This window comes from Atta cephalotes (assembly GCF_000143395.1).
Source record: "Atta cephalotes unplaced genomic scaffold scaffold00075, whole genome shotgun sequence".
Classification (NCBI taxonomy): Eukaryota; Metazoa; Arthropoda; class Insecta; order Hymenoptera; family Formicidae; genus Atta; species Atta cephalotes.
The window spans coordinates 971,144-994,748 of record NW_012130139.1 but is presented as its reverse complement, the minus strand read 5'-3'; the positions used below and the strand labels follow the sequence as shown (position 1 = coordinate 994,748).

At 36.2% G+C, this 23,605-nt stretch overlaps 1 protein-coding gene across 1 annotated transcript in view; it reads left to right on the top strand.

Annotated features, from left to right (window-relative positions):
• The window catches only part of LOC105624326 (insulin-like growth factor 2 mRNA-binding protein 3-A), a 27,865-nt gene extending 18,775 nt beyond the window's left edge, over positions 1 to 9,090 (top strand). Inside the window, exons 2-3 of the mRNA XM_012205683.1 lie at positions 6,637 to 6,700; positions 8,985 to 9,090. Of these exons, the coding sequence (XP_012061073.1) occupies positions 6,637 to 6,700; positions 8,985 to 9,090 (170 nt within the window). The remainder of the gene's footprint in view (positions 1 to 6,636; positions 6,701 to 8,984) is intronic.
• The last annotated feature ends 14,515 nt before the right edge of the window (positions 9,091 to 23,605 follow it).

Here is a 23,605-nt window from a genome sequence, read left to right as displayed (position 1 = left end):
AGAGAGAGAGAGAGAGAGAGAGAGAGAGAGAGAGAGGGGCAGGAAAAGATGGACAGAGAGAAAAAGAGAGGAAGAGAAAGAGTGAGTGAAAGGGTGTGAGGATGCGGGAGATAGAGGAAAGAGGCGGGATCGAAAACGCAGGAACGAGAAAGAGGAGCCACAAGGCCAACCGAGTTCTAAACGATTCCTCTTGCTTTACGCTTCTGCCGCACTGTGGAAATTGACTAACTAGCCCACTTATATTTACAGTGAAATTGTCGGTAGAAACGACATTGCATTTTTCGAATGCAAAATTCTAATAATCTCATTTTCTTGAACTATATGATGGGACAGTAACCGAATTTTTAGACTCGTTATGAGAAATTATAAATTCCTTGAAAAAAATCACAAATAATTATAATTTTAACTGATTCTGTGATTTCTAACATATATGTATAATATTTTATATATGTATAATATTTTGTGTACTATACAGTACTGATATAATTTTAATAAATCCTGACTTTGATCTTTTGAAATATGATTGGCGATTTGCTTCGATATTCGAATTTTGGAAGCTTCGATATTAAAAGCTTCGAAGTTTCGCAGAATCAAAATTATACAGTTATTAATTTAATACAGCAAATTTATTTTTATAAAAAATATACAAAAAAATATACATATTTATGAATATGTTTCCATTTTTTCTATGCATATTATCATCTATTTTCGTGTGTATAACTATCTATCATATAAAACGCTGAAGGTTTTTTTTCTTATTACCCTGTATTTTCTGAAACCACGCGACCGGTTGTACAATTTCATTCTCAAATAATTCTCATCTTCGAAATGCATAACGTTTCCATGCTGATCTTAAAGACCATTTTCGAGGAAATGAATTACTACATTCTTTCCTCTCGAGCCTATCGTTTTTTTTATAACGATTATTTATTACTTCGTCATTTTTCTTGCATGTTGGTCTGTCCAGTTCTATCAGTTCTCAAATAATTACGTAATATACGAATATTCAAATACATGATTAAATATAAAACCATTACATGATAAAACCATTTGGAAATGCCTTTCAAAATAATAGAACGTGAAAGTTCAGTAAGCAATTATCTCGAGAAACAACAATTCTTCTATTTATTTTTAACAAGCTGAAAAAATAAACAGATAGAGCTCTCGTGCATTTATCAACTTAGTCGCGTCAGTTTCCATCATTTTCCCGATATGCCGTTCTTATCAATTCATGTTACATGGTACGTCGCGTGAGTCATGGCTCGTGAAAGGATTTCCGTGGGACTGAGGAGACAAGTCGAGCGGTAACCCAATAGTAATTTATGTACCTAACCGTGCCAACCGCCGTGTCCACGGCATCGGTATTCAGCATCGGCCTGGAATGCGCAACAGGAACCTGTTCTCATTCCCATTCTCATTCTCGTTCCCGGCGCAGCGCTACCCAAATATTTCATTACGTCCCCGTAGAGCCGATGTACTCTGGGCCCTCTTCATCCTATCTCCCTTCATTTCTAACATCTCCTTGTCTTTCCCCTGTAGGAATATTGTCAGTGTTATGTCATTCAATAATATATTTTTATTTAATGTATCAAAATAATTCAACTGAAATATAACCTGAACACACTAATCTATGAGAATTAATGAATAATAATAACAACATATACATATAAACCATATCACAAAATCTCAAACGAGACACGAAATAATTTTTACAAAATGAGATAATTATTGCGATTTTACTAAAAATATATTTTTCGAAAAAAAATTAAATATCATTTTTTTTAAAGTAAAAGTAATTTTTGAATTTGAACCAATCAAAAGTGGAGTTAGACTCGTCGAAATGAATGACTACCGGATAAGCTTCTCGTCATTATCAGCGAGATAGGAAACCGCTGACGCTATATTCCGGATGTACTTTCGGGATCTACCTTCATCTCTTAGAATCGTGTCTTATATGAATAATCGACATAGTGAGACTAAAGAACGGTGCATAATAGCTGATATTTAATATCGTAGATACGTTTGATCCTGTTTGTCACTCTACACTTACGTTTACATTTGGCCCTGCAGCCATAACATTATCTTTTAGCGATTAATTTTAAGATGTGGCTTTGTATAATTAATAGATTATTATTTAACAAATAGATTTATTCGCAAATCGTAAAAATTGAATGTTACACATATATCGAATAATTAATTCGATATTTAAATTCAAAGATATATATGTATGTACAGATTTTGATATTATGTATTTATATTTTACATATATTTCTTTCTAATTATAAATTCTGCGAAAGCTAATAAGTTACAAAATTTTCAATTCGTATTTCATTCAATATCCAAAATATATCTTTGTAGGCTTTCTTAGACTTTACCGTATAAAAAACTTGAAATCTCGCGCGAGTTTCGTTCTTGAAAAATACTTGAAAAGGTTTGCTCATTCAAAATACGAGGGCGATAAAGAGGGTTAAAAAAAGAAAGAGAGAAAAAAATGAATGAATATATATTAAGTAGAGGTTACACGGCAATTCTACTACGTCCGGATAACGCGCCGAAATTTGCTGCTAGCTTGCTCTAGCCTAACCCTAACTGGCAAAGAAGAAGACGAAGAAGAAGAAGAAGAAGAAGAAGAAGAAGAAGAAGAAGAAGAAGAAGAAGAAGAAATGGACTCACCTACCTGGCGACTCTGCTATGCCGCGTTGTAGGGAAAAGAAGGGCAGGGCAGGCAGTGCGGGGTAAAAGAGCGAGGGATGAGAGAGGGACAGGGTAGAAGGGAGAGACAGTCACAGCGTGTACTAAGGAGACCTTGAAGGCTGCTGGCCGGGTGCCCAAGTCTAGTGCTGACCCACTATAAAGGCACTTGCCATCTTGCTCGTACGTCAGGATCACTGCCTAGCACCCTCTCCCTTGGGAGAGAGCGCCTGCTAACCTACTACTCTCCTGCCCGCGCTCTCACTTCGTTCACCGCATATACATACACCGGCTCGGCTCGACTACGAAACCCGCTTCCAGACCCGGACCACGAGAATTTAGAAGCTCTCTGAAACGAGAGCCCCGCGCTCCATCTCGCTCCCATCTTCTTGGCCCTTCCTCGTTCCTTCTTTCACTCGTCGTCTCGTACTCCATGATCCCCTGTGCCTGCTCGCTACCTTCACGATCTCGTTTTCACTCCCTCTTTTTAGCTCCTCTCCTTTTCTCTTCCTCTCTCTCTTCTCTCTCTTCTCGTACAGTCCTCCGTCCCTCGCTTCATCCCCTCATGGCCCTTCTCCGAATACCCGTCTGCCCTCTTCACGTCGTGAACTACCACGTGTAATTCGCCCCTTCTGTGTAGTATTTCTTCTTTTAGTTCCTCTCTTACTCTTTTACTCCGTCTTTCTCTCTTTCTCTCTTCGGTGCTCTCTTCATCTCTCTTTTCCTCACTTTCTTTTCCTTTTCTCTCGCTCTCTTTCGTCTACTCTAACACAACACATGCGTTGAGGAAAGAGAGAAGGAAAGAGAGAGAGAGAGAGAGAGAGAGAGAGAGAGAGAGAGAGAAAGAGAAAGAGGGTGTACACGTTTTGGAGGGAGTAGTACCATCTAGCATAGCAACTGCTGTTTCTGCATTTCTTCGCAGCGCGCCCCATACGAGATGCCGGTATATTTTAAGCGTATAACGGGTGTCCCATCGTCAAAACGAAGAGTCGGAGCTTTCCCGGAAGTTCGTGAGCATTTATGAACCAGTTCAGAGAGACGCTTTCATAATCATTCTTTATTTTCATCCAAGAAAACTCATATTCAATTTAATTTGCTTAAATGCCTACATATACACAGATGAAGGAATAATTTTTTATATTATAGATTTTTGTGCAGCATATTAATGGATGAGGTAGATGAAAGACATTTATTGCACCTAAGAATCATAAAATTTTAGAATTAGATAGACTATGTTACATATACATACATAGTACGTATAACATTTAATATTAGTGTTCTGTAACTGCTACTAAGTATTTAAGTCGAACAATAAGTTAATATTAGTTATTATAATAATAACTTTATTTGAAAAATCGTTAAGAAGCTTTACATCTTCATTAAAAAAAAAAAGTCTTATTAATTATTATACATTTTATTATACATTTTATTTGATCTGTTTTATACAAAATCTCCAATATTCTCTATATAATATAATAAATTCAATTTAAAAGAGAACTGTTTATATTTAACTTTGTATCATTCTTAACAGGCACTTCAATATCGATGACATGAACGTAAAGTTTTTAATTACACATTTACTAATTACACAATTCAAGTACATTACTACATTATCTTGTTTCTCTCGAACAGTATTGAAATTTTCTGCTTCATTTTAGCGTCTGTCTTAGTATCATTGTTACCGCGTTGTGTGTTATACATATATATTTATATTTATTATTATATCTGTGCATTGTCATCAGTGCCGTCGTGTTTTGTTGTACTTGAGGCGCTTCTCAAGCCCCACTTTAGTAAACGTAATGGCAGAGTTAACCCCGCTCGCGCTGGTGCAATCTCGTCCCATCTTTACGGCACGTGAAATCGGGCGTAAAATGCGCGGCGTATTTAACGCGGCATAAGAATCGAATTAAAACCTCGTCAGGACGTACCCCGAACTTTGTACCTCTCTCATTCTCTCGCCACCGAATTGGCTTTCGCATGAAACCTGTTAGCTACGCGGTCGAGCACACTCGTCTATATAGGTACACTTACGAATATTATTACTGACGGAGCAGAGTTCGCGAGGGGAGAGACCTGACACGAGACATACTAAGTAGCCATTTAGATAGCCACTCCTTTCCTCTCGTCCATCTACTGCTCTTTATCTCGTTCTCTCCCACTGTCGAACGAATGACTGTAAAGGAGAGAGAGACACGCGAGCACGCCATTTTTCTGCTGGCTCGCGCATTCTCCTTATTTCATTTCATATTCCTATACTTTTAATTCATTCGCATTCTCAACCCGGCTCCTCGTTCAGCCACGACGTATGCATACTCTCATTGTATTGAGCGTAGCATCTAATAGAATCTATGCGAAACGAGTTCACCACTTGACCCACGCCGTTATATCGCACGAGAAAATCTAGTCTCGAAGAACTTTGTTTAGATGCGGAACGTTTAAATTCAAGGAAGTATATTTTTATTCATAGATACGAGTCTCGCGAAATTGATTAGAATTAAGACAGCTCATAATTATAAAAATCTTGATTACTTATGATTTTAATAGCAATTAAGTGATGTCTTACTATACTATAATAATTAATAATATAGTTATATTATATATGATTGACGAGACGACGAGTACTGAGGGTGGTAAACGAAGTGGTAGTTCGATTCTGACAGGCGTTCTCCTTCGATTAAAATTTAAATGGGCACAATCATAAGAGCTGACACCGAAGGCACCTCAATGGATCCGCTTAACGAGCACTACGTCGAGCGACCGTTCGGCACGAGAATGATTCGCGAATCTATTCTTCTCGCGATTCGCGCGGTGAGGAACCGGTCATGGGAAATTAGATGGGCTTGACCGGTAAACGACACCTGGCACGTAGGAAACGTAAGGAAATACTTGTGTGTGCTGTATATACGCTGCTCTACAATCTTCCTTCTCTCTCTCCCTTCCTCTCTCCCTCTCTCTCTCTCTCTCCCTCCCTCCCTCCACCCTCTCTTTCTTTCTCTCTCTTTTCCAACTATCTTTCCCGTTCTCCTTCTTTCTCGCGAACTACGAAATGTGTCCGACAGTTCACATAACCTTTTGATCCTGATTAGAATATGAGTGAGGTGTAGCTATGGTGATATAGCTTTCGGCTAGATTAATGCCAGCCGCGATTTTTGCACCGTTACCGCACACGTGCACACCGGAACCCGGAAGCGACCGCGCGGCGGAACCGGTGTGGTGTCCGACCGCATATGATTTTCCATGGGAAAAGTCTCCCATCTCTCCTCGTTTCGTTCGCGAGGTCAGAGGTCGAGGCTCAAACAGGTTGTACACTGACCCATTGATCCAATTCTGCTGTTCGACTTGAGACGCATGAGAAAATCGCAATGAAAATATTTAATTGTACTTTTATCAAAATTTATATGGCAGTAGCAGTGGAAGAATTAAAGTTTAATTGAGAACTAATTGTAAGCTAATATCAGTAAAAGTTTGTCTCATCGATGTAATTCTTTTGAATTTTTATAACAACATAATTAACGTTATTAATAAAAAAAATAATATATATATATATATATATGTTTATACAAAATTGATATAAGTAAAAGTGCTTTTAATCAATATACTTGTAAATTAATGAATTTAAGACAAAGATATCAATTCGGGAAAGTTATTATTATTTGCACCAAAAAGAGAATATTAATACAATGAAAAGGTATATAATATGTCGATTTTCGCTATTGGACAACTACGGATTATTTACGCCATAACAATGAAATAACCGTTAACTTTCGTCGGCTTCTATTATGTGAATAGATGAAAGGACACCCTTTACAATAACAAGGTCTGGACCGCGAGATTGGTAATCGCTCTATTTACTGGCCGCACCGTTGTGTTATGTTACGTGTCCATGAATTTCGTACGCCTCTTTAAAGACACACCTAAAAACCAGCTCCTTCATTTTCGTTGCAGGATATACCTATCTCGGATCCTCGCTCGTTGTAGAACCATCCGTAGCCAGCGCAGCAAAAAAACGGTAAGTTACAAAAATTTTGTCATTAAATTGTGAAAGCATGGTTTTTAAATAGTTTGAGAGAGAGAAAAAAAGAAAAATCTGTCTAAATATATAATTTTTATTAAAAAAAAAGCTAAACATCAATTTTCATAAATTCAAGATATTTCCGCGATTTCTGTACATGGAAACTATCCAAAAGAAGAAAAAAAATAAATTTTAATTATTCTTTTCTAAATTTGGTTTCTCAAAATTTATAAACATTCGTATGTACAATTATTTTAATAATTATAGAATTGTCACAGTCAGTATAACAAATTCTTACGTTTGTAATGTAACAGCGATTGTAATTAATAGTAATTAAGTGTAAAGAAATTCAAATCTTATTTAATTTTTCATATATCACAAACTAAATTAATATTATTCTATTTTTTAAATATTTTATTTGATCTGTTGAAAATGTTAGGTCCTTGTAGCGAATACCGGTGGCACGAATCATGAAAAATTCTGATTGCGTGTGATCGCATGATTTAATGTATCATCGTTTAAAAACGCTTGATAAAATATATCTTGTGTCACATGTCCGCGTTACAGACCCTCAGTCATATTAATAAAGTCGTTGCAAAAAAAAAGCATTGCCGCTGCACTGTAACCTTAACTGATCGTCATAAATTTGTGGCACGGACTCCGTGATCCCATCGCGATTTTTTATTTATTAAAACTGCGATCGATATCGAAAGTTATCAAAATTATTCAGCCATTATTTTTAGGCGACTACCAACTGAGCGTTTCTTGCTAATACGCAGATCAATCGCGTACATATCTCATACTTATTTAATTTCTCTCTTGTCTCCTCGCTCTCTTCTTCTTTCTCTTTCTCTCGTTCTACACCGCGCTCGCGAGTGCGGAACTTCAAGAGGTTCGTTAACCCGTGCCCGGTTGCACGCAGGCGATCGCAGAAGAGATCGGGCCGCGCGTAATACCGCGCGTAACAAGGTGCGTAATTGGCCGCACGCGAGTAAATGCGCGCGTGCGCGCATGCACAAGAGTTTGAGTTCGAACTCGTGCTCGAACGTGCTCGGGCAAAAATCGCCGTGGATTAAATCGTATCGTCACAGTGGAACTCATTCCGAAATTTATAGAGAGCAAAACGCGTTTCGAAATTTATAGAGGGGGATTTGTATACTCGATTCTTTATTTAGAGCTTGTTGAAGCTAATTAGTAAAAAGAGAAAGGACACCCCTTTATTAGATTTATCCTGTTTGCTTCATATACAATATTATCCGATTTATAATTCTTTTTCTGGGATTTATTGAAGTTAGTTAATAGAAAGGGAAAAGATATTCGATTGTTGAATTTATTCCGTTCATTATGTACGTTAAACTGTCCATTTATATCGCTTGTTTTTTTTTTTTAATGTTTTAATAGTCTCTTTTAATAGTTTGTCAATTGACTGTAATTAAAAAATGACCTTGAAGAAAATGTATCAAAATTCATTAACACGATTGTATGTTTAGGAATTTAGTTTCAATTTTTTTAAATAATCTGTAAAAGAGATCTGTATCGTATTCTTTATTAAAATGTAATTTAAAAATACTCATATTGAACACGCGCGATTAAAATATTTTTTGTTACGCCACGTACTAAACCTTGAAAATCTTCCTGTAAGAGATTGTGCGAATTATCGTATCCGTTTCACTTTAAATCTACGATTCTTATCGTGTTAACTTAGATGTGGATAAGAGACGTTAAATCGTGTTTATTGCGGATTGTATCATAAATCATCGAGATCTATCAGAATGCGTATTAAAATACGTATTAAATGTGTGAGTAATATCACTTTGAATAGAGATAGAAGATGCAGTTCAATGCTGTCAGCATCCGCAGTGATTTGAGAAAAATAATCTCACTAAAGAGATTAGAAATTCCAAGAAAGATTTTATCGGATTTATGCTCCTTTCCATCAATGTAGATTAATTTTTATCTCGGTTTAACTTACTGTTTATCTTTTTTTTTAATTCTAAAATTAGAAAGAGATAAAGAGTAAAAGGATAAAGAGTAAAATCAACTGAGATTAAAGTTAATCTTATTTTTTATGAAACCGGGTATATTAATTGTTGAGTTGACTATTATATTTGGATAGTTACACTAGTGCTGTAGCATTACTCTAAACTGTTGATAGCATTGTGTGTTCGTGTTGAATCGTGCATGAAATATACTTAGAATACTATTTACACTCTCCACTATTCTCTTCACATGCTCACGTATACATGGATCGATGGTACGTATCTACATTATAAATAGCAGCAACGGTTTCAACGTATGTTGACGATAACGAAGCGCCAAGAGCCATGATACCATCATCAATTCGATATCATAAAGCGGTCGGCACTTTTGTCTACCATAAATCGTGAATTTTCATAAATTCCTCGCACAATAGATTGCTTATTTGACAAGCCAATAAGATAATCAGATATAACTCGCTATTTATCACTAAATATCTCGTGCATTATTATTAACGTAAATAACATAATAATAAATATCCTCTAATAAATCTGTATTAAAAGATAAAGCTCTTCTATTATGGTGACACTAGCAATCGATATTGTCGTAATTTATTTCTGCTCTTTTAAGTATATTAAAAAGATATTGAATTCAATCAGGAAACTATTTATGTATTTATGTATTTATGTAAATATTTTGTCCATTTTTATCGTATTGCGCAAGCCAAGTAATACAATAAATATTATATTCAATTCTCAAACATTTCCAAAATGTTTGGCCGTAGTCATATGCAAGAAACAGTTTACAAAAAAAATCTAGGTCGTACTTTTTTCAATAAACAAAAGAATTAATCTAAATAAATACTCAACGCGACGCATTTTTGCGAGGCACAGTTTGGGAGCCTCTACACAACATCGCGGAGGCAGTGTTCTCTTTCTCAACGATGAGGCAAGCAATTCGAAAAAAAATGTAGCACCTGCCACTCCTGCTCACGAGCTACGAGCTGAGAGAATTCATGTCAGACTGTTCGCTCGCTCGCTCGTGCCATAACTGCAATCTGTTATTTTTCCATCCCCCGAGCCCGCTTTTCGTTTCTCATTCTTCCTTTCATCCCTTGTGCATCGATATCGACCACCGTCACTTTCTCTTTTTCTTTCTTCGCCAGTGAGCAGCTTACAGCAGCCTTATCGATATGCCTCGGGAACGTGCCGTCGCATACGGAGAATTTGTCATTCAACCAAATCAATACTCGACCGAAGAGATAACGCTAATTAAAAAACGTTTTAATAAACGTATGACTATTTTATCGAATACAACAGATAACGTATACGTGGCAGAGATACAACTTTTCTGATATGTATAAAAGTACACATTGACTTACTGATAAGTTCCAAAAAGCATTTGTCTCCTATTTTTCTTTTTGTTTTCTTTTAATTTAAAGAAAATGGAAAAAATATATATTACAATAGTTTATTATAGACATGATTTACCATTACCATCAGATTTAATTACAATGGAATAGTCGACATGGAATTCTTTTCGATAAACAATAATATATTGTACGTTAAGTAGAATAAGCTGATTTAATTTATATTGAAAAAGACTCTGTGAGTCGAAACGTCTATAGATTATTGTTACCTTAGTATTAAACAATAATTCATTATCAAACATTTTTGTATGCTCATATTTGTAATTAAAAAGTTTATTATGCTTTTAGAAAATGTATTAATTAAATAAGATGAAAATTTACCTTGAGATATATTAAATTCTAACATAGAATTTCTTAATTGAACTTTGAAAATAGCATTTTTACAATTGAAGAAGAAAAAGAATGGAGCTTTTATTTCAAATTATTAAAAAATTCACAGAGAGATTCACAGAAATAAACACGAAAACTCAAAAAAACATGAAAAACTCAATTAAAAAACGAAATACGATTGCACTCCATCTTTTTCATTTGATGGTTACCAGTTTGAATGATCCTTTCAAGTAACAATTATCATAAATATATATACGAGTGTAAATTAAATTCTAGTATTGCTATTATAATACTGCTCGAATTTTAATATGAAAAGCCCAGATAACACAACGATCTTCGCACGATCTTTTCGCGATCGTTATTACTACACGCCGTGGGAGATCGTTATTCAAGGATGGACGAACGGATGCCCGGCGAGGCGAGGGAAGAGTAGAAGTTTATTATATACTCTATAGAAAGGGACGGAGACAGGGAAACGGGTATCACTTCCGAGTTGTCTTCTGCAATAGGTCGAAGACGCGGCTTCCAGCGGCGAGCTCGCTCGCCGTTTTTTGATGTTTAGGAGCCGATGCATGGCTAAACATTCATTTCCATATAAGCCGATATGTTTCAAATGTAAAGCGACGTTCGCGCACACTGGAGAGGAAAAAGAAAGAACGAGGGATGGAGGGAGGGTTAGAGGGGGTGAAAAGGAGAGAGGAGGAAGAAGCGTGGAAGCGGCGAACTGGTACGAGCGGAAACTAGTTTAAGCCCGCGGGTTGTCTCTCAACCCTCGGTCGAGTCTTCGACAATGCCTTCCATGGGATCCACCGTGCTCCCAATTCCGTCCACTTTAACTGCCTCTGCCCCGCCGTCGATGCTCGCTCTCTCTTCTCTCTCTCTCTCTCTCTCTCTCTCTCTCCCTCCCTCCTCTCTTTCTCTCTCTCTTTCTCCCCTTTACGCCCGTAAGTAGCCCCCGCGAGTGTGAGAACCGACCGGAAAATGCCTAACCCCGAAAATACGCGCATACAACCTAGCCTTTGGTTTGCTTTTAATTTCTTTGCGTGTAAATTTAACTAAAAACGATTTTTTTAATATTAACAAAACTACTTGCATTCGAAGAATTTGATGTAATACTTATATAATGACTTAGAAAAATGATGATGATGATAGAAAATTATATTAGACGATGATAGACGATAAGAAGGTCGTAATAAAAATGTAGTCATTTATTTGAGGAATACTTTAGCTATTTTTTATCGAACATGAGCTATATATATATTACGATTCTTTTTCCATAATTTTAACTTTGAGACATTAAAGTTTTAGATTTAAATATTTACAAAAATATTATAGTATCCAGTCAGAAGTTGATGAGAACTCGGATTGTAATAATAAAATTAATGAAATTTTATTGTCAGCAAAACTTTCTTTCATTGTATATCGAACATATTGATTTATTCAGAAGATGATTTCTTTTTATTAATATACTTGCTTACGGTAAAATTTGCAAACAACGAGACATCGAACACACGTTTCCTTTCCTCCTATTTTCAAGCCTTAAAGAGTCCCGAAATTTGTGTGTCCAAGAAAGTTCTCAGAAACGTATGTCGCCAGACACATTTGCGGCCTGTTGACACGTACACATTGTTGACAACCACACGTTGCGATTCTCCAATTCGGCACGTGGAATCATTCGCAGGTATCATTTGCGCATATGTCAGACGAAAGTGTAACCGCAAAGACTCACCTCCGTGCATTGGCCGCGAGAAAGCACGTTCCACTTTGCGGTGCATCTGTGCACGTGCAATACGCATTATTCTGTTTTTGCGTGCGATACTCATTCACCGCAGCAGACAGGGGAATTACGTACCGGTCGGAATTACGTACGAGTCGACAGCTTGAAAACATGTAACGAAATTATTAGTCAACGCCAGACAGACTTATTCCGTTCCTTTACAGTTTTCCCTCATTTATTAAAATTAATTTTGTTATCCCATTTTTTTAAATAACTTTTATAAAAAAGAGCTTATTCAATTAATCTTCTAACAATAAAATTATGTACAGTGTGAATGAAAAAAGTAATTGAATTTTTTTTTCTTACTCGGAACAACTGTAGACCAAGCAGAAAGAGATAGAGTTACTTTTATTCTGTTAAAAGTTACTTGAGTATTACAAAACAGAATTCTTGTCAGAGTATATTATTCTCATTTGCAAAGTTGATCCCAAGAAAGACCCAAGTGAGATGTTTTTCACTCCCTTCTCTGTTGCATATGCCATATTATTTGATCATATCTTTAAAATATATTGAACAGTAATGAACAGTATGTGTTTTAAAATTAGCTTAAAATCATTTCCAAAATTTCTAAGAATGATGCTGCGTTATTGTCCTCGTAGATCTGATTGATTAACGAAACAACATAAAAAAATAACATTAGTAGTGCACAATGACGATGTTTCGTGATATATCTTCATTTAATGTTAATCAATTCCGTGCGTGTTGACATTTCATCTCGGACGACAAGTGCACTACTCGTTGACCCCAGGAAACATTGCATCTAACGCTTTTAAAAGAGTCATTCGAGCATATACCGGTCGTCAACATGATGACCGAAAGCATGAAAGCATGTGTACGTCGCTTGCATTTCCGCATAACTTCGCACGCGTGCGTACGAATGCACTTTTCTCATTTACATGACAAGGCCGCTGCACCTCGCGGCGTATGAGGTCGACGCAGGTTGTTGCACAATATACATGTATATACATACACCAGGAGGGAGAAAAGGGGTAGCAGCCCCCCTGCGGTCGGTGCAGTCTGGTAAGCAGCCCGAATGCACTTTGCACGATGCACCCCGGGCACTCGAAGCCATGCACGTCATTCGCCGAGCGAATCTCTCTCCACCTCCTGCCATAAATTCGACCGCGAACACGTTCGCGAGATAAAAAGGGTGATGGGGGGGGCACACATCTTCTCGTCTCGAGGCGCATCTCTCGCCCTCTTTACGGTGCATCTCGGTCGATTTCTCTTGTTCTTTTTATCCTTCCTTTTCACCCTTTTCTATCTCTCTTTCTCTCTTTCTTTCTCCCTCTTCAGTCTTCCTCACGTGAATCGTTGCACTCGGCGCGTGCCGATCTCGTGCCCTCTTCGCCTGCTGTATTCCCCTCCTCCGCCATGCATTTAATTCCATCGCTTCTTTCGTCCTTCTCCACCCCTTTCTTCGACCCACCCCAACTCCTCACTGGCTGGCTCCGAGCGACCGAAGTGCATCCTGCATGCACTTGTTGCGCTGATGCACACACCCGGCTCTATTACCAATCTTTCTTTTTTTGCCGAGTGCAAGTTTCTCAACTTCTTCGATGCTTCTAATTTCGCCACCGCTCCCCTTATCTTTCTTCGTGCGGTTTTTAATTATTTTAGCAATATGTCTTCATTTATCTTTCCTTTTACTTTTAAGGCCTCCACATCATAAATACATTGCAAAATTGTTGCTGCTTTTTTTTTATCATCTATTGTATAGCAAGTAAAAAAAGGAATTTTTATTAATAACGTGCTTTATTGTGTTACGCATCAATACACATATACATATTTTTATTTATCGATTAGTTATGTAATCAGAAAGAAGAAAAAAGATTTTTAATTAGGTAATAAGCCAAATGTTATAAACACGTTCTATTTAATTTTTAATGTAAGTAAAGAAGAGAAATAGCGGCTCAGTATTATTTATAAATATAATATATAATTTTTAATTAATCGACGCGATCTCTTAGCGAATAAAATATTTCTGAAGAGATGGAGATCATGATTTAGAATTAATAATATTACACCATCTTATCTTCTTTCTTTCATAAAAGAAAATAAGTTTTTCTTCTTAATGTAAATAAAGAAAAAAAATAATGGCTCAGTATTATTTATAAATATAATATATAATTTTTAATTAATCGACGCGATCTCTTAGCGAATAAAATATTTCTGAAGAGATGGAAATCACGATTTAATAATACTTCTAAATTTCACTTACACCATCTTATTATTCCTTCTTTCATAAAAGAAGATAAGTTTTTCTTCTTTGGCTTGCCCTCCTTCTCAAATTCACGCAAGGAGCAATGGCGGCGCCTTGTCACGTTAAAGCGAAAGTAAAACGATACGTACGGTCCCGCCCGGTAGGATCTCTTCTTCCGACGTGTTTGTTCAAGGTATATCTTTCTACGAGCCTCGAGGGACGACGTCCGGATGAGAGGAGGAGCTCTCTCGATAGGCGAGAGGGCCCCGTACGTGCAGCTGCGTCCACACGCATGCCGTTAGCACGCGCTTATCTCGTTGCACTTTCATAAACAAGGCATCGTCCGTCGATGCTTAACGAATCATCTATTATGTGCGTAATTAATCAGAATCGTAATTCAAATTGACCACTCGTGAAAAATGCATATGCAAACGCGACACTTCGATTTATAGAATAATAAAAATAAAGTGTATATTTTACCTTCATTAGTATAAATTGAGTATCGCGTTTGCATATGCATTTTTCACGATTTTGAATAAATGTCACTTTTCTGTCAAATGCTATTGTGTTAAATAATAAGTATATGTGATAAACGTTAATATTTTTTAAATTGTTAAAATATAAACTTTTAATTGGGAAATTTTTTATTTATTTAATTTTATTAATGTTTACTTCTCTGTAATTAAGAGCAATTTCCATATTGACTAAATCATTTAATTTTAATGAAAGCAATTTTTTTTTAATATTACACAGACTTCGGATTACTCGTGATAGTACAGAAAGAAAACTTTTGCTGAAATATTTATCTAAAAATTTGATACAGATTTAAAAAATTTTAGAAAAAGATATATATATATATATATATATAACATGTGTGGAGAATTTTATTGGACCAAACTAATTATACGTAAAGGCATTCAAATTGATTATTAGAATGTTAAACTTTCTGTACTTGAAACTTTTACGTAATTATTTTAATTGTCCAACAATTATTTTGATGATTTAACAAAATTATTTTTAAATCTGTATGTAGTTAAAAAAAATTTTTTATTATAGATACTATATTTCAAAAACAAAACCGTTTATTTCATAAAATATAAGATGTATGCACTGACGTGGAAACACCTTTAAACTTTATGTACGTAATACCAGCAGTTTCGATCCGAATTATTGATCGAATGCTTCAGGGTACAACGCAATTTGTGCTCTTAAGTAATACGCGATCGACGAAAATGCGATTATCGCTGTTGAGACCTCAAGTAGGCGTGAAGCGAGGTCTCGTCGTTTAATAATTCTTTCGCCCCAACGATAACGAACTTGGCGTAGAGGTTGCGATTTTTCATTAATAGTCGAATTAAAATGTAAACGATGCATCGAAATTCTGTGCAAATCCTTATAAAAAGAATGAAAAAATTTGGTCAATTTATCATAAAATTTAATCTAAATATTCGAGCGAATTAAAATTGCATATAAACAAATTTCATGATTTTATTAAATTGGATTATTACACAAACATTTTTTTTATATATTATCAAATATTTAAATTAAAATATTTCGATAATATTTTATGTAATACAAATAATATTATTCATAAATAAATAAATTCTGATAAATCATTATCAGAAAATTTTATAATATTTAACATAGTCAAATATATTTTACATATTTTTTTCCAATCTCTTATATCTTTCTCAAGTTTAATAAGTAAAAAGCTGCACACGCGCCTCAAGTTCGACGGCCGTCTTACGCGATAAATCCCTTTTGTTTGGAAATGATGATGACCACGCGTATCCCCTTCATTAATAATTAATAACAGCGCGAGCGTGCGCTCCGAAGAAGGAGAAGGTAGAAAGACTTCAGATAACGGCGAAAAATCTTAATTACAGATTTCGCTGCGTTGCATAATGCTTCGTCGTGACGTCGGCCGTTTTTTTCTCTCTCGTCTTGTTCCGCCGAGAAGAAGCGGAGGCGGTTACCCGCTTATCGATCTCTTATCGAGATCCCGGATCGAGCCTCGTGTCCGGTCACGGGTGGACGCCGGATTTCATGGATACGCGTGGTACGCGCGATCCGCAGGTGTAAAAGGGCCCCGTTTAATTATTCCGAAATGAAGGTACGCTGACGTGCAGTAATTGTCACGCGTCTCTCTTCTTCTTCTTCTTTATTCTCCGGATTTATGCTGCCCTTTGTAGTCGGTTGAGCACTTTTGTGGACTCCGTTCGTTCCGCCTTAACACAATCGTAAAATCGTCGAACAGTCGCTTAAAAAGCGATCCGCGATTTCTCGAACCCAGCTGCTCACGAGAAACACTCTCTCTCTAAATTAGGGATCATTGCATCGCAGGACGATTTCGTTTGTGATTTATTACAGAGATTAAATACACTTCTTTTGACACTCATGTTTATCATACGTTTATCATACGTTTGAGTATGGCACAATTTACCAAAAAATATTTCAAGAACTCACTTTAAATTCTTAGGCTTCTCAAATCTGTACCGCTTTATATATTTTCAGTATTCCTGTCCTAAGAAATTCCTCCGGTCATAAGGAATTTCTAATTAAGCTTAAAATTACAATTATTATATTTATAAACTAATTTAATCAACGAACAATAAGTTTGCAAATTACACTTGCCTGCGAATTGCAGTTTTGAGTTTTTGTGATATAACAATTTGAAAAAAGTTATTTTTTCATGTATGGAAAATATATGGAAAAGGCATTTTATTTCGTCTTAATACTGCATTATGTAGCAAGTGCTTTCATACACGTGATATTGTATTTATATTTTTATTATATACTGTACTTCAGATCGTACTAAATAAAAAAACTGATATGAAAATGATAAAATACTATATAGCTATTTTCAATTTGCTATATTTTGAAAATGAGAAATCATACCGAAACAAAACAAAATGCATTTTAAAACTCAAGGTTAACATATATGGCACTAACAAAATTTCAAAAAAACAAGCTGCCGATGTCATAAAAGCTCTCAAAATTGTTATTTTTTGCTCTCTCGTCGTTTTTCTTAAAAATTGTGACGTGATAGTTAAATTTGGAAAATGGATTTGTGTTCGGTAGACAATAATACATTAAAAAAAAAAACAATTTTTCGCAAGCTAGTGTTATTATATCATCTTGCGAATATTGATTATTAGTCATTAATTCCTCAGATATTTCTCATTCACATATTAAGAATCGTCCAGTTTAGTCTTCATTGGTAGCACTAAGAAATTAAAGATCAAAGAACGCGCACTTTAACGTCTATAAAATCGAAGTACCCGAATCTTAATATAGACACAACTGCATTCACAAAAAATCGCACATCCTGCAGCGCTCTACAGTTCCGGTCATTAATACTCGTACTCGCGCGGAAAGTGAAAACACAAGCAGCCCCGCAGGCCGCGAACAGGTTCCCTAGCGAATTGAAATTCCACACAGCGCGCGCGACGAGGGTGATTTTTAACGGCGATGCCTCTTAATTACCGTGACCAGCGTAAAAGAAGAACGCCATGGAGGAGCCGGGCCCCCGGAATATGCACGGATCACGGAAGACGTCGACGATGACGATGACGACAACGACGACGACAACGACGACGACGATGACGTTGACGTTGCACCTGGCCGAACGATCAGGCCAGATGCGTATCTCAAACGAGAGAGCGGTTATTATTAATTCTCTCAGTTTTTTTTTCTTTTTCTATCTCTTCCCCCTTCGCTGCCACCACTCCCACCTCCACCGCCGCCACCATCAAATATACCGCAATTAATATGCACGTCGCGAGAGGCGGTTAATTGGAGAAGCGAGCGAGGTTTTTTTCCCTATCGCGAAACTCAGCGTGACTCGACGAACTCTGTCCTCACAACTCGCCAGCTTGATGTTTATTTAGGTAAATTATATCGGCTGCGTGCTACGCATTTTCTGGCGCATATCTCGTGATGTCAAGGAAAGAAGAAAAATGGCCAATGGCTTGGTAGATGTATCAGTTAACTATTTTAATAATTTATATAAAATCATTTGTATAAAATAATTAAAATTTGATAATTTTATAGAAAATTTTTTAATTAAGAAAGCAATATTTATCTCGCAATATTTATACGTAAACATTTATTATTTTTCCGTGGGTGTACAAGCAATGAGGAAAAAATTGAAAAAAGTAGCGCGGAAAACACGATTATTCTCATCCTTCCCATCTCGACTCCTAATACCTCGGGTCCTTACATCCCTGCGTATCCTATAGAATGTCTTTTCCTGCTTGCAGGGGTAGCGGCACCGCCCTACCAGAATCTCCGGTCGGCCAGGTCGGCAACAGATGGAGGTGAGTGATTTTTCTGCCCTATCTCCAGCTCGACTTATCTTCCTTACTCCATCTCTTTACTCCTCTCCTATCCTTCCGTATGCGAAAAGAATGCGAAAATAATTCAGTACGGTTTAAGACAGCAGTGGTTATATAACTTGAAGCATTAATTAATGTAACTTTCTCTCTCTACCACACATATGTACACAACAGATGCTGAAGTAAATAGAAACAAAAATTTGTTAAACATATTTCGAGAAATAACTGTTGAGTTAAAAATGAGAGGAACTTTTTCAATTTTTTGAAAAATTATTGTAATTTCGCAAATTTTCATAACACAAATAAACAAAAAAACTATATTTTTTTATTTAAGTTGAAATAAATATTTTATTAGTATTAATATTATAGGTTAATTGGAAGATTATCTAGAAAAATATTTTTAGTTAAAGGTAAAAGAAATTGTAGAACATTTTAAATATAACATTCATTTGAAAATTTTCACTATGAGAATAAAATAATAATATTAAACTAAGATAACATCCCGAAGAAATTTGGAATCTATACTTAAGTTGTAGATGCTATTAGAGAAAATTCCGAAGAATGTAAAAACTAAATCTTAAAATGAATGTTCGGTAAAATGAAAAGGCCGAATGCTTTTCAATGTTATAGCTTTCAACTTCCCGGTGCGAAAATTTTCCAAGGATGCGTAGTCGCTATTGATTCCGGAGGCTGTTCCGCCCTTACGCACCCTCGCGGTCTTTCTCTTCTCTGCTTCCAAGCACGTCGCTCGTTGCCTTTTCCTCAGCTCCTCCCTCAGCATATTTCCCCCTCATTCCTCTATTGCTATCTTCTTCTATCTCCCGCGCTTGTCTCTTCCCCTCATCACCGAAATATCCCAGTTGCTTCTCCTTGCCATGCTTTTATCAATCTACGAAGGGGTTAAAGCTATCCCTAGCTTATAGCTGCTTCCGCGTTCGTTCCACTGATGAAACTTTGTTCGATATCATGAAATCACGCGAAAACCACATGTAATTATCGGAAATCCAATCGTCGATCTAGTAGATTATTCTTTCAGAGTAAAAGCAAGACTGTATCTAAAATATAGAATCGCATGTTTGTTATATGATATATAAAACAAATATGTTTTGCGTCTAATATTTATACGAAATATTTAACATTTTAATATTTTCTAGTTGCTCCTTTGCCATAATCAACGTTCGATATTTCTGCAATACATATTTTTTACTTGTTGAAAGGAATAAACTTGAAAGGAATTTATGAAAAAAAGAAGTAAATTTTATACAAAAGATAGAAAAGTTTCAAAAATTTAAAACCCTTCTCCACGTATTTCAAAAATTATCTACATTGATAAAAAAGATTAATGAGATATAGAATAAAAAATGATGAATATAATTATGAAAAATGTATTTAATGGTATAATATTGTGGTACACTTTTTAATTAGCGTTTATAATATTGATTAAAATTTACACAGCAATCAAACGTGCTCAGAAAATACAAAAAATTACGTGAGCATGTACATTTTCTTAAACTTTCAGAAACCTTTAATCATCGCACATACAAAAAAGAATCTTGGAATTTATGTTCAGAGAATGACTACATCTATTTACAATTTCAACGGTTATGTTCAACAGAAAAAGCTTTGCAACTGTTACAAGATTCTTTAATAATAGATAATTGAAAAATTCTTTAATTTGATTAGCTTTATAGATTTAGATCCAGTGAGAACTAAAAACAAGAATCAAATATTAAAAAAATCTTACAATAGTTGTAAAGTTTCTTTTTTTTTTTTGCAAAATACAGCCAATACATTTAAAGAGCAATTGCTAATAATTGCGTGCTTCGAGAAGTCTCTCTTCGGAGAATTTAAAGAAGATAGTTGAACGAGTTTAAGTGAGGAACTATGCGCGCGCACAGAATGCTTCCCTTTCATTTACATCCGCCGGACGATCGACCTTGAACAGTTCTGTCGAAATCGAAGAGTCCTGTTGAAGGCCAGCCCGAAATCCATTAATTTTTATGCGCCCGGAAACCATTTGCCGATCCCACGCGCACTTGGGCCGCACGCTTCACTGATAGCGGTATTTACGGGCCATGCAACTATTAATTATCTTTAAACGTTACCTGAACCTATCCCAACTCCGTTCCAATTACTATCAGGAACAAAGGAACCGATATGCACTTCGGTAATAAAAAGAATTTTATTTGTCGCTCACATTTACACGCTACTCAATTCCTCTTTACTTTACATTTTCATATAATTAACAACATATTAGAACTGCCAATTATGGTTATCTTTACGTATAATATATTATATACAATATCGAAACAGCTAATTCTAAGCCCCGGAGCGAAAGATTTCATGGCGCGTGGCTGCAAATTCTGATGTGAGGCTAAAACAGGAAGAAATCGCAAACGGCGGAAGACGCTTGTTTTCTGGGGAGCCATCGTGGATTCACGCTCGACCGAGGAGATAATCGATTGGCCATTCAGCGGAATTAGTTGATTGAGACAAGGTGGTCGATATACGTTCTGGCTCACAGTACAGAAACGCGTCAACACGTACAGAGACTTATGAACAAGGGTGACACAAAGGATATTAAAAAAAAGTGTCTTCTCTGTTTCCCTTCTCTTTTGTTTCTCCCTTTTTCTTCTTTCTTTAAACTTGCTTCAAGTCAAGGCGATTCGTTTTTCGCTGAGAAATATATCATTGTGGTGTATTATCAGTCGTTATTTTATTGTTGGATTTATTCATATTGTTTGAAACGCAATTTAGAAGATGAGATATCATTGAGAGAAATATTTTCTCTCAAAAAATCAATTTTATCGTTTTCACTATATCTCGTCGAAAAGGTTCTTAAAGAGAAAGCAATAATATAATCAATCACATCAATCTTCTCCGTAACTAATTGTAAGTATTAGCGAAAGTTTCAAAAACTTTACTCACCGATCGTCTCCAGATGCGCCGTACCGTGAATGATAAATTTTACTTCAAGGATAACACCCTCGTCATTGGCGAAGATAATGACCGGCGGATCGCAGAAACGACAGCAGTACCCGTCGACCTGGCACCCATATACCTGCGGGCGCTCACAAAAGAGAGGACGAGTCCTTCCTTTTCTCTACCTGGACGAACAAAGAGACCCCGTAACGGAATCAACCCTCGGCGAACCGATAATCCCAACAGGCAGTCGTATGTTCGGTCGATTTTCGCAAACCCTGTGCCGACGGATTTGTCTATAGTTGCCGCTAAGCAATTTCGACATTAATGAATCGAACATCCATTTCGCGAAACAATGGGTAACAGTACTTCAAGTCACTCGGTGAAGCTGTACGACGCAACCCCCGGCAGGAGGTCGTAAGTTGATCGGCAAAGGGCTCTTCAGCAGTCGACGATCAAAGAACACGATATTACGTTCCCCGCGAGATTCGACAAATCGAAATTCAGATTGCCATTGTGCGATGGAAAGGGAAGAGTTTGGATAACACGCACAAGAAGACGAGTTGGACAAAATAGCGGAAAAGACAACTTGATTCTCGAAAGTTTCAATCAGCACTGAGAAATTGATGACTTAAATTTTGCTATAGAGCTAGGGAAACTTTCGAAAATGACATTTATAATGACAACAGTTTGACAACATATCGATTTTAATCTCCTTAATTTCTTATATATCTAAATACAAAGAAATTATATAAAAACTCTCGATAATGTAAAAAATATAATAATATAATTGACGATAAGAATAGCGCGTTAAGTGATGCTCAAATTATAGTTCTTTAATTAAATTTAATACATAAATAATACATAATTAAAACAATCATTTGATTATTTAAATTACATATTATTTTAAATTTAATTAAAGAACTATAATTTGCGCATCATTTGTGCTATACTCTCTTGCATATTCTAAAAAGTTTCACAAGAGAAAAAAACATACGCCAAAACTAAGTAATATTTACACTCGAATTTTCTTGAGGGCTGGTTATTCTTGAAAAATAAAACTTTAATGAGTTTTCTGCATTAGTCTTTACCTAATTTTAAATCTTAAGCCGTAAGAAACTAACCCCCCAATCATAGTCGATTATTTTCACATCCAATTGTGATTGATCAATTTCTTACGGATTAAGACTTAAAGCTTAGGTAACATCTTATTGTAGAAAATCCATAATAATCCACTGGAAATCATTTGTGATTTTATATCTAAAAAAAAATTTACCGTATTAATTTTACCAGTACCTGTTTTTAGAATATAAGATTGCATTTTGGTAGGTAGTTGTGTACATCAAGCCTCTCAGAATTAATTCTCAATAGCGAAATGAATGCAGAACACGCGTAATAATCGTTAATATTTTATTACGATAATAATTGCAGGGTTAATATTGGATTCCTGAACACAATAGCACAACAGTATATCCCAATCTTAGTACTCATCAACGTCCACCGAGCGGCGCCTCCACTCGCGGTCAATGACGCGCGTCTTCTGCTATCTACGCATTATCCGGCATGACGCGTATCGACCCCGATTACTCCGGCAACATCTCACCTTGAGTTGTCGCCGGCGAATATGACCGACTCATCCCACTCGTTCGTACAAAGAAATACACGCGAAATACATTGGATTTGTCGTTCACGCTAATAGATTTCGAATTAATCCGTCTGATAGATTCAACGGATGGACAGAATTATTCGATAATTAATTTAACAACAAATTACATCGTCCCTGTTCGCTAATTACAAACGATCGGAAAACTTGTGCGAATATAAAGGGAGAAGATGACGCCCGGAATCCCCGCGCTTTTCCGAGAGGAGAGAGAAAGGGGGGAGAGAGAGAGAGAGAGAGAGAGAGAGAGAGAGAGAGAGAGAGAGA